This window comes from Tachypleus tridentatus, chromosome 5 (assembly GCF_004210375.1).
Source record: "Tachypleus tridentatus isolate NWPU-2018 chromosome 5, ASM421037v1, whole genome shotgun sequence".
NCBI classification, from domain to species: Eukaryota; Metazoa; Arthropoda; class Merostomata; order Xiphosura; family Limulidae; genus Tachypleus; species Tachypleus tridentatus.
In genome coordinates this window covers 32,410,122-32,425,524 of record NC_134829.1, presented here as the reverse complement: position 1 = coordinate 32,425,524, position 15,403 = coordinate 32,410,122, and the positions used below count along the sequence as shown (strand labels likewise).

General features: G+C 31.0%; 1 protein-coding gene across 2 annotated transcripts; it reads right to left on the bottom strand.

The window, feature by feature from the left end:
• Positions 1-7,165: 7,165 nt before the first annotated feature.
• LOC143250860 (uncharacterized) lies at positions 7,166-14,481 on the bottom strand. 2 transcript variants are annotated; one of them, XR_013028381.1, is made up of 5 exons: positions 14,410-14,481; positions 12,309-12,422; positions 11,315-11,408; positions 8,227-8,643; positions 7,166-7,461 (listed from the first exon to the last, which is right to left on the bottom strand). XR_013028381.1 is itself a non-coding variant. In XM_076501974.1 (4 exons), exons 1-4 carry the CDS (start codon positions 14,455-14,457, stop codon positions 8,348-8,350), a joined length of 552 nt encoding a protein of 183 aa, XP_076358089.1. In that variant the 5' UTR covers positions 14,458-14,481; the 3' UTR covers positions 8,223-8,347. The 2 variants fall into 2 exon arrangements, 1 of the variants encoding a protein (XP_076358089.1); XM_076501974.1 differs by lacking the exon at positions 7,166-7,461 and having other exon boundaries at positions 8,223-8,643.
• Between the last annotated feature and the right edge of the window lie 922 nt (positions 14,482-15,403).

Here is a 15,403-nt window from a genome sequence, read left to right as displayed (position 1 = left end):
GAATAGTGGGTTTGACCATCACATTATGATTCCCCCACAGCTGAAAAGGCGAGCATGTTTGGTGTGACTGGGATTTGAACCCATGACCCTTGGATTACAAGTCAAACGCCTTAACCTACCTGGTCGAGCTGGGCTGTCAGCTCAATAAACTCTTCTAAATTTGTAATCAGCAAGAAATACATCTATTGGTTCATTAAAAGTAAATGTCAATCTAGCACTTTCTGTTTTCATGATGACTTTACACCCTATAGCAGTCGTGAGCTTCATAAGGTGAAAATAAATCAGTCTCTATTGTAAAAGAAAAATGAAGACTTTGCACAAAAAATTCACTGAAACAAAGCAGATGGACCAAGGATTAGTTCATGAAAGAGAGAATGATTGTCTAAAACTTGACCTTATATAATGAAAGTCTGGAGTCAAATATAAAGGCTTAATAATGATGAAAAACCCACTTGAAGTAAAAATGTATTCTCAAGAAGGCTGGTATAGGTTTTTAAACTTTAATTAAAATAATGTACAAAACAACATTTTGACCTTCTCTGGTCATTTTCAGGTTAGCATTGTTTGGTGTAAATATTAATTTATTTTGTATTTGTTTATTTGTAATTAAGGACAATGACACATAATGGGCTATCTGTGCTCTGCTCACCATGGATATCAAAACCTGGTTTTTAGTAATACATGTCCACAGACATGCCACTGTAACACTGGGGGGGGATTTTATGTTTGTACCTCATTGATGTCAAAGCTATCGAACACTATGTTTGTAAATAATTGATGCCAAAGCTATCAAAATTTGTAGGAGCCCTAAGTCATAGAAGTAGCTGTGACCAATAGAGCAGGGATGGAGAGAAAATAAAAGTAAAATTATATGACAGACATGTTTGATAGGAGAAGAGTTACAAAACAAAGTTAACTACAGTAAGAGTGACTGGCCCAATAGCTGATATGTTAGAATAACATTAACAGTTTGAAAGAGATAAGGAAGATACTTTGTCTTACTAAAGGGTGTTCTAAAGTAACTGAACCAGTCTATAAGGCTTTGATAGAGAAGCAGAAAATTATTACAAGTTCCATATAGAAGTGCAGGAACTCGGGCAAAAATGTAGGTGAATTGTACACAACTACTATTACAATAAAAATGAAAAATTGTTTGGCTTGTCAAGCATGTCCTGCTATGCAATGGGTCAAGGCTAAATTCTTACTATCTAAGCCAAGTCCATCAAGACTCCATCTCTTTCTATAAGGCGAGTGAGTAACTCCATATTAATTCATGAGTAAATATTTTCTTGGTTTCACAGACAAGATTCCGTCTATCCTCACAAGGTGACTAAGAAACTCCTTTCACTCATACAAGCAAATATATTTCTGATTTCACTCTTAAGTCTGTCTTCCATATTCTTTGGAATACTATTATCAAAAAGCGTGACCAAACACTAATATATCATTAAAGTATACTACATATCTCTACCCTTACAATTTCTGGCACATATTCAAAAGACTGAATTATGCAATTAGGAATTCATATAAACCATCTCTCATGCTAAAAGCAGTCTTAAACCTGTCTCCATCATCCATTGAACCAATGGTAATCTTTTAACACTTCCAAGATTCATCTAATTAAATAATGCACTTAAGAACATAGTAATAACAGCACAAAAAGCAAACAATGTCCTACAACTATCATAATTTTGCCAGATTTCTAACTACACAATAAAAACCTTTAAAAGTCAGCTAAGCTTGTTGTTATAAATACCACGAGAGCAAAATTGTAAGCTGAATAAAAAAACAGACAATTCTCTGTACAGGAAATAAATTAATACAATAAGTTGTTTGATAAATTAAAACTTTGGCTTTCTAGTGGTTATTAATACTATAGTATAAAACTTCAGAGAGAAATTCTGGTAATCTGTGAAAGAGATAATGTGAGAGATTGGTCCAATTTTTAGTTTATGGCTCCATAAAAAATACAACTAAGAGCTATGAGACATGATTTGCCTGGGTATTATTATACCATAATGAGTAATTCATGTTAAATTCCATACTTCTTGAAGGTGGTAAAAAATTACAGAAGAGGGAAGACCTTGAGAGTAAATGTCAAAATTCTCACACTGGCAGACACTGATGATTGTTGTAAATATTTTGTTAAAAATTACATAATATTAAAATTTTATTAGCTTCATTTTGATGCAAAGTTTAGTCATATATAATGATAATAAAATAGTTTAAATTTCAATGTAATACCCAGACATTTGTTACTGCCAGTAGTGAGAGGGTTAAAATTAAAAACTAAATTGCAAACTCTTTCTTCCTGATAGTCACTATTAAAGACAACTAAACATTCTACAAAGGTTTAATGATTTTGCACTTGCTAGTGTTCCAAGGAAGCTGGTGTAGTGGTTGCTTTATTAGACATGTACTGCCTGTGCTATATGTGGCACTGAATCACCATTGTTCCTAAGCCAGCCATCTGGTTCCATTAGTACATTATCATATTGTCCTAATAAGCTGGAGTTGATTTTGCTGTATTTGGCCTAGATTGTTAGCAGAATCGTCAACAAACATCCATTCAGCTGATCACCAATAGTTATAAAGCATTAAGGAAATTAATCCTTTGTTGGGCAGATACTGCTCAAGTTAATGCCGATGTCAATTCTACAGAAAAATTGTATTGGGGCATGTATCTTTGTAATGGGATATATGTCATGAGCAGATCTTACTGCAACATATACCTCAAGGGAAGATTGCATATCCCTCCTCAGCCACTGGAGAACATGGTTGCACTACATTTCTGTTTTGTGGAGACAGCTGGTTAATAGCCCTTCAATAAAGTTAGCTCAATGTTCAGGAACACTACTTTTGCAAGAGAGAGAATGTCCTTCCTGCTCACTGTGAACCACTCAATGACATTATTAACTACAATATCATCCCAATCTGCAAATACCATTGACAGGTATGCTTTCCCATCCAGTTGGCACAGATTATTTATGTAGGTAGCCAGTTTCTTGGTGCCAATCCTTTTATGAGCCTATAATTTGTCTTGATAGTTTCCAATATTTCTTAGTGGTTCAAATTATTGACACATCTTGTTCATGACTGCTTTGTAGTAATCCTGTTGCTCCTCATCCAAAAGTTGATCAGCATCAAGGGTTGGACAGAGCAAGCTCAGGACCAGGCATTGAAAAGACAATTCATGAATCCATCTATTCCAGTCAGTAAAAACTGCTTGAATTAGTTAAGGAACAGGTCTGGATTATGTCTTGCCATCCACTTGAACAAAGAGGATGTGATCTGTTTGATTTCACCTCTGTGCATGGTCAAAGACTCTCTCTTTCATAACATTATGTAACAAATTTCCTTCCTGGATAGTGTGTTATTTCTTAATTGCTTAAATTGTAAAAGTACAGAAAATGGCCATTATTCCCTTCAGACTTTGCTTTTGTGAGCTGGATAATGAAATTTAGAAATTAAACCTATTTTCTATGTAAAAACGGACAAATTTGCACATTTTCATTTACATAAAGTCTGAATAAAACAACATATCAATCAAGATTTACATGTATTTATACTAAAGTTATGCAAAAATGTTTAGAAGTGAGTAGTTTTTTTGAGATTTGTGACTGTGATGTAAATCACTTTCATGTATCAGCCCATCATGTTTTCGTTATATACTCAAAATTACAAAAATAAAGTTGAAGAGGAAAAATAGGTCTTTTCCATTTACTTTAGGCATAAGCAATTGGGAAATAACACTTTCTGCACAGGAACAAGAAAAAGTAAAATTTTGTTACATAGTGTCATCACAATGAATACAAGGAGAAAATGCTACCAATATCTTCAGTTCTGGATGGAAGTTATTAATAAGGCCTCAGATGCTACAGCAGGTTGGTTGGCCTCTGATCAAAGGTAGCTTTGTCATACATCCCTGATAGGTCTGGATATTTTTAGAAAGTGTCAAAGTATAATTACTAACAGTTTGTTTTTACTGTAAAGATACACAATAAGGTATCTGCATTTTGCCCACAACAGCCAGAAAATTGAGCCCAAGATTTTAAAATATCAAGTCCATAAATTTACTACTGGCACAGTGGAGGAACAATTACCAACAGATTGAATGTATTTCAAACTACAACTTTAAAACAGTTTAATTTAACTGGTAGCTTTGGATGTCTCAACATCCAGTTTTTGGAGGGCAGTTTATTTTTATTTATTTCCAAATTCTAAAATATCCCTTTGTTAAAGATGGCACTTCGGATTCCAGTTAAGTATTCCTTCAACAGTGATTGATCATTTTAAACATATCTCACAAGTCCACTATACTTATCAAAATAAAAAAAAACAGATAAATTACTTTTGACAAAACATGAATGTAATTAGAAATAGAGAAAAGTAATGGGCACATAGTTTATGTAAAGAGTGACAAAAAACATTGTGAATCCCATATATACGTTATAGTCCTTGATACATGTATAAAAACCTATTTTAATATTTAATATAATTTAGGTTATAAATCAGTCATGTTAATTTTATAGGGTTTTATTTTCTCCCACACGTGGAGACAAATAAATCTTAGATATAAGGGGAGCAAAATAAAACAGATGTTTTCAAAAGAAGTGAACAAAGATTTATTTTCATTAAAAAAATTCATTACATCATAACAAATGGGCTATTTTTGTTGAACCATTTCATTTGAAAGTTATGAAATGAATGGTTAGATTTCAACTAAGTTCTTTCTTAAGATTATATTCCAATTGTTTGGATTGTACCATCAACTGTTGTGCTATACTACAACCAGGATCATCTGGTAATTTTATGTAATGTTCTTATATGGTCATTTATAACCTTATAAGAAAAAAAAAACATTTGAAGGTATAAAGAGAAAAGAATAACCAACTATTCTTGATGACAAAAAACCCACTTGAAACAAAAATGCATCTCAAAATGGCTGGTATGGGTATTAACACTTTTTTTACTGATAAGTAGAGAACAATGTTTGAACTTTCCAAGGTGATCTTCAGGTAAAAACAATGTTAATACTTATGCCAGCCATTCTGAGATATAATATCCAACCATGGATAAAAAATTGTGATTCGAACAAGTGAATATATATGAATAAAACAACTAAAAGATGAAGTTACATTCTTGGAAAATGAACACATACATGAATTAGTGATTACCTGTACAGAACAAAAGTAGAGATATAATATGGGACACTGTCAGATCAGCATGTATTCCAATTTTTATAATTTATATTTTTTTTACATTACAGCAGTCTTATTGTCAAATACACCAATATTTACATGTAATACAAAAAATATGATTATGTGCATTCAGGCCTACAGCTGTGGACTGTCTAAGGTTGATAAAAATAAAATATTTTACTGTCGTTCAACCACTCAATAAAGTAAAACACATGAACAACATTAAATAAGATTTTGTAGGAACTATTTTTTTTTGGATAAAATTCAGTTAATAGACTTACTGTAAAATTAAAATTATTCCATTTTTAACACAAGCAAAATAACACAAATGAAACATTGTGGCTAACAAAACTAAGTTAAATACTTGTAAAGAAACAAAATTTTCAGAAAAATAATTCATTAACACACAGTAAAAAAGTAGGCCTTAGATTCTTAACAGAATTAAAAGCCTATCATTGCACTCCATTTCTGTTACATAGAACCAATATGAAATTAGCACAATGGTAGCAGAAAGAGAGAATACTGACCAAGTCAGCAAAATGGGAGGGATAGAAGAAGAAAAGAAAAAAAGTGGGTGTGTAAAGTTAGTATAACTATGGTCAGTTTGGTTGAAAGGTACCTGAGGGCTGAAAAGGCAAACATGCTTTGTGTGACAGGGATTCGAACCCGCGACCCTCAGATAACGAGTCAAGTGACTTGGCCACCTGGCCATGTCAGGCCAACTATGGTGGGATGAGAGAAAATATGAGCAAAAATAGCACAATAGTGAGAAGAAAGTAAACAGAGGCCAAGTTTGTACAATGGGAAAAAGTTGAGAAAGAAAGAAACAACAAGAATTTCAGTGATTATAATGGGGAGGGGAGAAGAGAGGCCTAATGTTAATACATTTAAAACTTATGTTCCAGATTCATACCAATTTTTAATAATCAACATACCTTTTACCAGAGGTAAAAAATGTCTTACAAGACCATACTAGTATATAAACAGAACTATTGAAAGCACACATCCTCTTGTAATCATAATATAAATGTAATGATAGAAGTTTATTGTTTTGGTTTGAAAATGTCACTAAAGATAGGACTTAATCTATTAATTTTAAAGAAGAGTATCATCCTATAAATACACACACATACATACATATATATAACAAAAATTACAGATGGTTTAACAATCATGACTTGCATACCAATGTTTTAATTGACTACCTGAGTGTGTGTAATGTTGTAAATGGTGAATGCATTGTAAAATAAGTAACAAAAGACTGTAGTCATTGATAATATATTCAATATTTACAGTATAACACATTCAAATGTTATTAATTAAATGATTAGTATGCAAGTCCTGACTACTAAACTGTCTGTAATTATACCACAACATTTAACAAGAATGAAAACTTTAATAGATTATACATTTCACAGCACATTATATGAAAATGAAATAGATAAGCCCATTTGTTTTCCAAATCAAACTGTCATTAAATAGCAGGAACAGCATTTCTAATAAATAATAACAAAATCACCACCTTATACAGTCCAAAAAATGAGGGCATGCCGTTTTAGTTCAAATAATTATTCTTGTAGTCCTTACTAACCCATAAACGTTTGCTATTAATTATTGTATGTGCTCTTCCAACAACCTTTTGACAATAAAATCAAAATAGTCTGAAACCTAAAAACTCACAAATTTTAATCAGAGTACTCCCTTATACAAGATATTGTTTATTCCAAATCGGTATTAACAGCAATGTCCTACCACATAAAAAAACTATCCATGGTTCCATCATTAATGTACTAACTACAGTAATGATTAGTAAAAATAAAAATTAGCTTATTTACCCATGGACTGAATCACTTCTAAGACAACATAGAAATTTTCTTTGTAAAACCCTCTTAAAATAAATTTCATTGAAAGTCACAACTATGACTATATACAAACACACACACCTGACTTATCTCATACACAGTAAAATGTGTTCTCAGTCCACAAAATTTTTAAAGTTTACAGCTAATCGAGAATGCCGATGTCTGTTTTTATGTTGTCCACTTGGTAGATATGAACCTTTCTTTGCTGTTTCAAAGTTGCTTTTACATGTGCTCTGATGGTCAGATTGTTGATTTGTTTTCTTAGGCTGGGTATTACTAATGGATGAACTTTGGCTTTGTTGTGTGTTGTGGGAAGCAGACAGATCAAGAGATTCTTCTCCATGTTTTAATGATCTACTTGTCTCAGATTTTTTAGGTGTTGCTTGTTTTTTGGTTACCTAGAAGCAAACAAAACATTTGTCTATATCATGTAATAATTCATGACCAATGGTATTACACATTTAATTTGATAAAATTATCCATTTTCTCTAAGCATAGCTTTATTCAACTACTTTTCACCACTATAGTTTTTACCACTAATCCAGAAATAAAATATTACATAAAAAGAAAAAAATAATTGCTCATTCTTACTTCTGGTAAAAATAACTTCCACATTACCTACAGACATATCATGCATGAATTTCAATTTAAAAAAAAATTTTTTTTTTAAACTAGAAAACACTTTCCACTTGATTAATATATTAAATCCTAAATTTCTTTGAACACTATCAACTTACCTGAAGTTTCATAAAGAGCTTGGTGGCTGATTAGTCCCTTACTAGATGAAGTATGTCAAATTACATACTCTTAATTAATATACAGTTTATTTAACATTGTGAAAGTTATAGTTGATGACTTACTAGTCATTTTATTGATGAACATAGATAAAAGTGTTACATCTATTATAAACTTTCAATCTGTCTGAATTGGTATGGAAAACTTATATTTGGAGAATGGTTAATCCTTAACTTATGAAAATATCATCACATTAAGAAGTAAAAAGATTCAAGCATTCAATTAGCATGCACAAAAATACTGTTTTTCTTGGATACTTTTATCCAATCAGAAGTGTCATGTAAGTGTTTACAATAACTAACTAGTCCTTCAGCCGATGAACAAATATTATCAAAAGTGTAAATAATTTTCATATAACTTCAACTTACCTGCAGTGGTATGAAAGGATTCACACTTGACATCTGACTGATTGGTTGGACAGTTTTATTTTGAAACTGGCCAAAAGTGTCCCCTACTTTTTGTTTACTTTTCCATTCACTCAGTTTCTCATCAGCACACTGTAAAAAATGTTCCATCATTGCTACTGCCTCCCTGCCACGAAAGAAGCATGCTTGAGTTTTGTGACAAGTTTGGATATCGTTGATTATGCCAAGACCTGCTGTTGTGACTTCCACCATACTGTGACTGAAGCTGGAGGGTCTGTTTTCTGTGTTCATTGACAAATGAATCTGGGATAAAAGTAATAGGCGGTGGAGGCGGATGACGCTGAATTACTAAATCATGAGGTTTCTGTGAATACTGTGGACCAGAAGCAGATGGAGAGAATAATGGAAGTGGAGGTGGGCCTAATTAGTGAATAGAGAGTAAAAAGTTTTTTTTAATTAAGAATTTTAGTATACATTATTTTTATACTTTTCAATAAGCTTACTTAACATAATATCTCTAACAAGATATCAATTCAAATTACTTGTTATAAAAGTATTTAAAGCAACAATTTGAATACGTTAAAATGTATCTTGATCTTTTTTTTTTTGAAATACTGGTGTAACAAATATTAACTTCTGATCAAAGCAAGCTACCTTCTTAGATAAAAACTTTAACCTAGTAATGAGTACAGCTAATTAAATATATTGTCATGTTCTTGTCAAGTTTATAATACACTGTATGAACACTAGGGTATTCTTACTCCTAGCAATATTTCTGGCCATGAATACAATAATATATTGTTAACAATGCAAAATAATATACATACTACAATATAATAATAAAAACATAAAAATGAGTATATAAGACATTCTAAGCAATAGAGTTAAATAAAGTAATATTAAACAAAGAATAGGGTATACCTTACTCACTGAACTGAAACATTAGTTGTTTGCTTAAATGTACTGTTGTAAATTTAATGTTTGGTGAAAAACATAACATCTGTAAAAACTAAACTTTACACAGGTCACCTTTACCCTAAAAGCATTTTCTGACCATTGAAAGCCTATTAAATGATTCAGAAATGTAATTTTTGAATAGGTTAACATCCAAAATAAACTAAAATAACTAACTAGTCAAACATTACTATTTAGCTAAAGAATGCACAAAATAACAAAAATAAAAGAATTAAAACTGAACAATAAAAGTAACATTTTTGATACTATTAATAAAGTATAACAAAGGTAAATGTAACAAGAACAAAAATAACATACTACACATACTGTAATGATATGTCTAGCTCAACTAATGTAAATAATTTTTGTCCCTACACAAGACAGAGAGTAGGAAGTAGAAAGTGATAAAATTAAACCTCATTAACAGCTAAAAAGTAATTAATAGTAAGATTCAAGAAAGCTCAGTAATAATACTTAGAAAATCAAGTAACAATAAAGGTAAAATGAATAAAACTAATGTAACTTAATGAGAGTTCTAACATGCATTAATTCCTGCATAATGATAACATACAAATTCCTTTTGTTTAAAATATTTTCAGCACTAAAGATATTGCAAAGTAAACTAAACAAACTGTTCTTTACTGTGTTGGTAAAAATGTAACTTTGCTAGCAACCTGCTAAGATACACATGTGCTTTAGAACTTTAAAAATAAATCTGATTTCTCAACCTAGTTTTTATTTTTTCTGTTCATCAAAATTCTAGTCACTGATAATGTGTTAAGATGTCTCTTTAAAAGACTGTAAAACATGTGTAAAGCAGAACACCTGCTGTAAGAACATCCAATCCAAATAACAAAGTATTAATAAGTTATCAGAACTAGGAGCAAAACAATATACAGTTGCTAAGCTATTTCAAAAGATTCACACTTCACTTTATGTACTATTTCAGTTTCTTTCATGTTCTCTTTTGCATTTCATATAACATGCTGCAGATGATTCTGCATAGCTGATTTTATTTCTCCATGTTCAATAAAACATGGATTTCACAGAGCCCTACTTGTTCAGGCAATGCATGACACACTTGCACATAAACACGTGAATAAGTACAATATGTGGCATTATTTGTCAAATGTTGAAATTCCACTGCAAAAAAAACAACAAAAAAAAACAGTCAAATTAAAAATAAAAATTGAAGAGAACAATCTGTCATGAATGGATAACATCAGTGTTCATATTGTTGTTTAAGAAGGTAGCTCCCCCGAGATCACTGCCAGTACCACTGAAACCAGAAGTAAACAACTGATTTATTTATTATTTGGTCTGATAAAGCCCTCATAGGTCTGGCAAGGTGTCCAAGTAATATGAATGGCAGTTAGACAGAAAAATACCAATTTCAATTGCAGCTGTTAGTATCAAGTCATTCTTACACAATGTACAAATCTGAAGATAAATGTTTCACAATGTGACACTGTTAGTGCCAAACCTTTCAACATTCTACAGTATCCAAGTGTAAAGATGACCACTTTGTCCAGCCTGTGATACCATTAACATCAAACCAGTCTTTCCAACATCTTTGTTGTTACTGTTGCAGCACTTTTACATTTCATCCTTACTATTCTATGTGTGAACATTTTACAACAGAATGAACAAGAACTGAATATAATAATACATTATATTCATCTCACTATAGGTTCTGTTTACAAATGATATACATTTTCATAAATACATTTTAACTCAAAAAATGCAAATTCTCGAATTATTTTATTAACATAATAAATTCAACAGGGAAGGTTTTTGTTAAAAGTTAATTTATAGAATTATTAACAATAAAGTCTCAACAGTAAACACTAAATTAAAGTTTAAAACATTATACTTTTAATACTTAGTTAAACCTTTAATACAAAATAAGAAGTCAACGAAAGATGGTTAGATATCAAATGTAAGAAAGTTGTTTACAACTCTAGTTAAGATGGAAGAACTCAAGATCAATTATGTGGTTCTAATTATTAAAATAAAAAGCAACTTAAATACACAAACTTATTGATCACTTTACTAGTTTGTTACAGTATAAAATCATTTATATGTGCAACTAGTTAATCAGTTTTATTTCTAGATAAACAGAAATTACAACACCAACCTCCTCTGTGCACTGGATGAAGCTGGGTTCTTACTGTTGTTATTAGTCCTTGAGAGGAAGGCAAAGCTGCTTTTTCTTGATATCTCATCCTATTCTAAAGAATTCAGTGGATAAAGTAAAAGCTTTGACATCTAAACATCAATAACTAACTTCAATGACATATTGACACTCATCAAGCAACTTCTTCCCTGAGCAAAAATGTTAATATCAAAATAAAATGTGGGATACAAGTTTAGTTTACAGCAAAAAATTGTTGTTTTTGAAATGCTTGCAAAGCTACATAAAAGTTATCACTGATAGCCATTCATACATTTTAACTGACAGACTAACGTAAAAGCAGCTCGTCAAGAGCACCAGGTACAGATCTAGAAGAGGGATTCAGAGGGTCTCAACTCCCCATTTAGAACTCAGAGATTCTTGCTTTATCCTATAGTCTCAAAGAGTAACATTAGATGCAGGTGATTTATATTTGATTGGTTTATTAATTACTGAGAAAGTTTTTTGAAGTCTGGTGTTTACAGATTATAGCCTCAGTGAGTAAATGCTTACTAATAAAACAATATGAATACCAATTCAATATTTCTATCGTTGGCTTTTTTGTAAACATCCTAGCAACATGTCTACACTTTTAGAAGTTCGTGTGTAGTAGAGACAGCTGATATGGATATTGATTTTTTTTTTTTAAGCACAAAACATGTAATAACATTCTGATGTCCTTACGTCATTTTAAGGTTAAGAGATTCAGATATTTATTTTTAACATACTTAGTATATTGCTTTAAACACCTAAAACCTTTATAACATATACTTGGCACAGTATAAATTTTCCATTGTTTAGAAGTTATGATTGTGAGATATATAAAACTATGATATGAATCTATCATTACAGTCGTTATATTTTTTATATTTCAACTTATTACTAGTTTATTAAAACAATTAGAGTAATAATTAGAAAATTAAAAATTTAAATGGTAAATACACAGAAATTAACACACTAGATACACAATTGCCTCCTCTGCAGCACTTTCTGAAGCTTCGTGTTGAGTCGCAGCTGGTGTACTGAAAAACTGCAATCCATTGGGAAGGAGAACTACAGCTTGATACAGTTGCTAAACAAAGAAACACAATGACTAAGAGATCATTTCCTATATCACTGTATTGTACAATGTTTCAGGTATCAACTCAAATACAAATTGGTTATTTTAACAATTTTTCTAATTTCTCTTTAATTTACAGGTCAGAAGATTAGCACCTAAAAAAATTTGGGCTACAAACTACTTGTCATGAAAACTTAAAACCATCTATATAAATGGAAGACAAAAAGGAAACATTTTTAACTTGTATACTATAAAAACATTGTGGTGACTGACAGATAAAGAGGAATGCACATTAACTCTCTCAATATGGGCCGGTCAATTTAACCGACCACATAACTTATATGTACTCATTTAAGGTCTTTCTAGATTTGAGACTTCTAACTTTCAATATAGTGTGTATATCTTCACAAAATTTGGCAGTCTTTCACTTACAAAAAATATTTTTTGTAAAGTATGTTTAATAAAACAAAATATGCATTTGTCTATGAATATAATGAGAATTTGTTTTAAATAGTCCTTGTTCAAAGTAATTTTTTTTTAAATTACTTTTCCTTATCTCAAAGTTCTCAAATTCCCTTTGAATAATCCCTAAAACCTCCTAAATACATTTCAAACGTTTTACTTTTTTCCAGTAAAAGTTTATATTTTGTGTGTTATTTTATCTAGCCCAACTCTATACAAGATTGGTCAATTTGACCAACCTTGGAACCACTAAAAAAAAGTTGAAATAAATTTAAATTACCCTTTCTACAATGACTTCTAATAGTAACAACATACATCTATTTATAAGTAAAATCTATTGTTGTATGGCCTTTTGAACCACATCTATCATTCACACCATTATATGTTGTAAATCACTTGAGAAATGTGCAGCTCATTTCATTCTATTAAATTATATTACCCACAAGCTGCTCAAGTGTTGCTTCATGAAACATTTTTATTATATTATTTCTATTAATTTTACCTAATCTAACCTTAACTACCATAAAGAGATCCCTAATTTTACATCTTAGTAACTTTTATAATAACAAATACACAATAAACATGAAAAATAAGAAATAAATAAAATACTTAACCAAGTATTCATTTTTTTTGTTGATGACACTTACCTCTAGTTTTTTTGTTTGATACCAACAGTAGTATTGTACCAAATTTATTATTCAATTAAATAATTCATCAAAGAACACAAAATAACAACATGTATAAGGCTGATAATTTCCCCTTGCTATCACAATTGTTCTTGTTTTATAACAATGTGACAAGAGACATTAGAGACTTATTCAAGCTAGTTATCTTTCCTGTGAGAACAAAGTTTGTACTAACAAAGAAACTGACAACCCTTCACTGAGTGAACAATGTATTACAATGTTATTTGTTAGATGAAACCTTGACATTCTATTGATTAAAGATAATATAAAATGAAATAGAAGAAAGAGCTATTAACAAGTCCTGAAAAAGAGAATGTGACAAGTGGGTGTGGCAAAAATAGGTCTATTTTCTATATGATGGTTATAACAATTAGGGTTTGTCAGAGCAATGGAAAACTTGTGGTGAGTAGTATAAGTTTAATTTTGTGTTTACTGAAGAGGTGGTGAATAAATAGAGAAGATGACAAGCCTGGGCAAATGTGTCAAATGCATCACACTAGAGAAAATTCAGGATTTTTTATAGTGCCTTAGGAAATTAAAAACCTACACATATACTATTAAAACGTGGATTATTAGTTAATAGTTTATGCTATACTAATTGGAATAAAATATTGAAAGTAAATTACTAGAACCTTGTGGCATACACAGTAAATGACACCCAGGCAGGTAGAGTTAAGTGCAAAGCTACACAACAGGCTATCTGTGCTCTGCCCACCCAGGATATCACAAATATAAATAAAAGGAAAACTTGCAAATGTTACTAAAAGTATAATGTAAGTAGCTGAGAAATAACAACACAGTAATAATATTCCTTATAATTCATTACAAAATCTGAAAGTCATAAAACTTACCATAGGACCAACCATTGAGTATCTGTACTCAGGCATTCTACCTCCCATGTTTCGGCTGATAAAATCCAAGAGTTCACGCACAGCACTTGAAAAAAATCAAAACAAACCTGTAAAACTATTAAAATATCCTTCTTTTAATACCAATGTTTAACAGGTGAGTAAAATTATCATCTTAAGTTCACAATACGTTTCTAGTCCTGCAAGTGCAATCAATAACCAGACTGTGAGCTTTCATTAAATTTAATAAACAGATGATTCAACACTTAACAGACACAGCTCAGGTGCTTAAAAGAACATTTTTGAAAAGAAAAACAGTACATGGACTATTTGAATCCAGTGATCATTAAAAAAATATTACAGAATTTATTTTATCTGTAATGGAAGTAGCACAGGGCTTTAAAAAAAAAGACTTATCTATTGCCACATTCTTATCTTTTATTCATGCATTACTTTCTACCTTATGTAACTTGCATTTAGTTTCAATATAAGCATCATCTTTAGACAACATCAGCCTTCAGTACTTTATCACTATAAGTATTATTTGCTTGTTTATTTTGAATATTTGTTCAAAGCTAAAGAATAACTGTTTTCTTAGATGTTTGATAGACTAGATGGTAGGTTGGTAATCAACAGAACCCACTATCAACTCTTTGACTATTCTAATCAAACAAATTAACCATCATTCTTATAACACACCCACAGCCCCAGTGTGGTAACTAATTTTGCAGCAACAGAATGCAAACCATGGACTTCAATACACGTGGTGAAGTTGATACAACTGATCTACACTATTGTTCTCTTTGCATACTTATGCATACTTGAACAAAACAGGTTGTAAAAGCACTAAGCATTGAAAACCAAAAATCAGATCAGAATGCAAGAGTCACATCATATTTCAGGCACTCAAAAAATTATTCAGCTGATTGTGGTACTACAATAAGCATGAATTATTGGTTGGTTGTTTGGTGGTTTATGGCACAAAGCAACAAAGCTA

What these genes read in the sequence shown, in the direction of transcription:
- LOC143250860 (XM_076501974.1), bottom strand. Translation starts at nt 14,457, where the DNA reads ATGGGAGGTAGAATGCCTGAGTACAGATACTCAATGGTTGGTCCTATG. An exon ending in AGGAGGCAATTGTGTATCTA is followed by an intron (nt 11,409 to 12,308) that starts GTGTGTTAATTT and finishes TGAATTCTTTAG; the next exon opens with AATAGGATGAGATATCAAGA. An exon ending in TCATCCAGTGCACAGAGGAG is followed by an intron (nt 8,644 to 11,314) that starts GTTGGTGTTGTA and finishes TTCACTAATTAG; the next exon opens with GCCCACCTCCACTTCCATTA.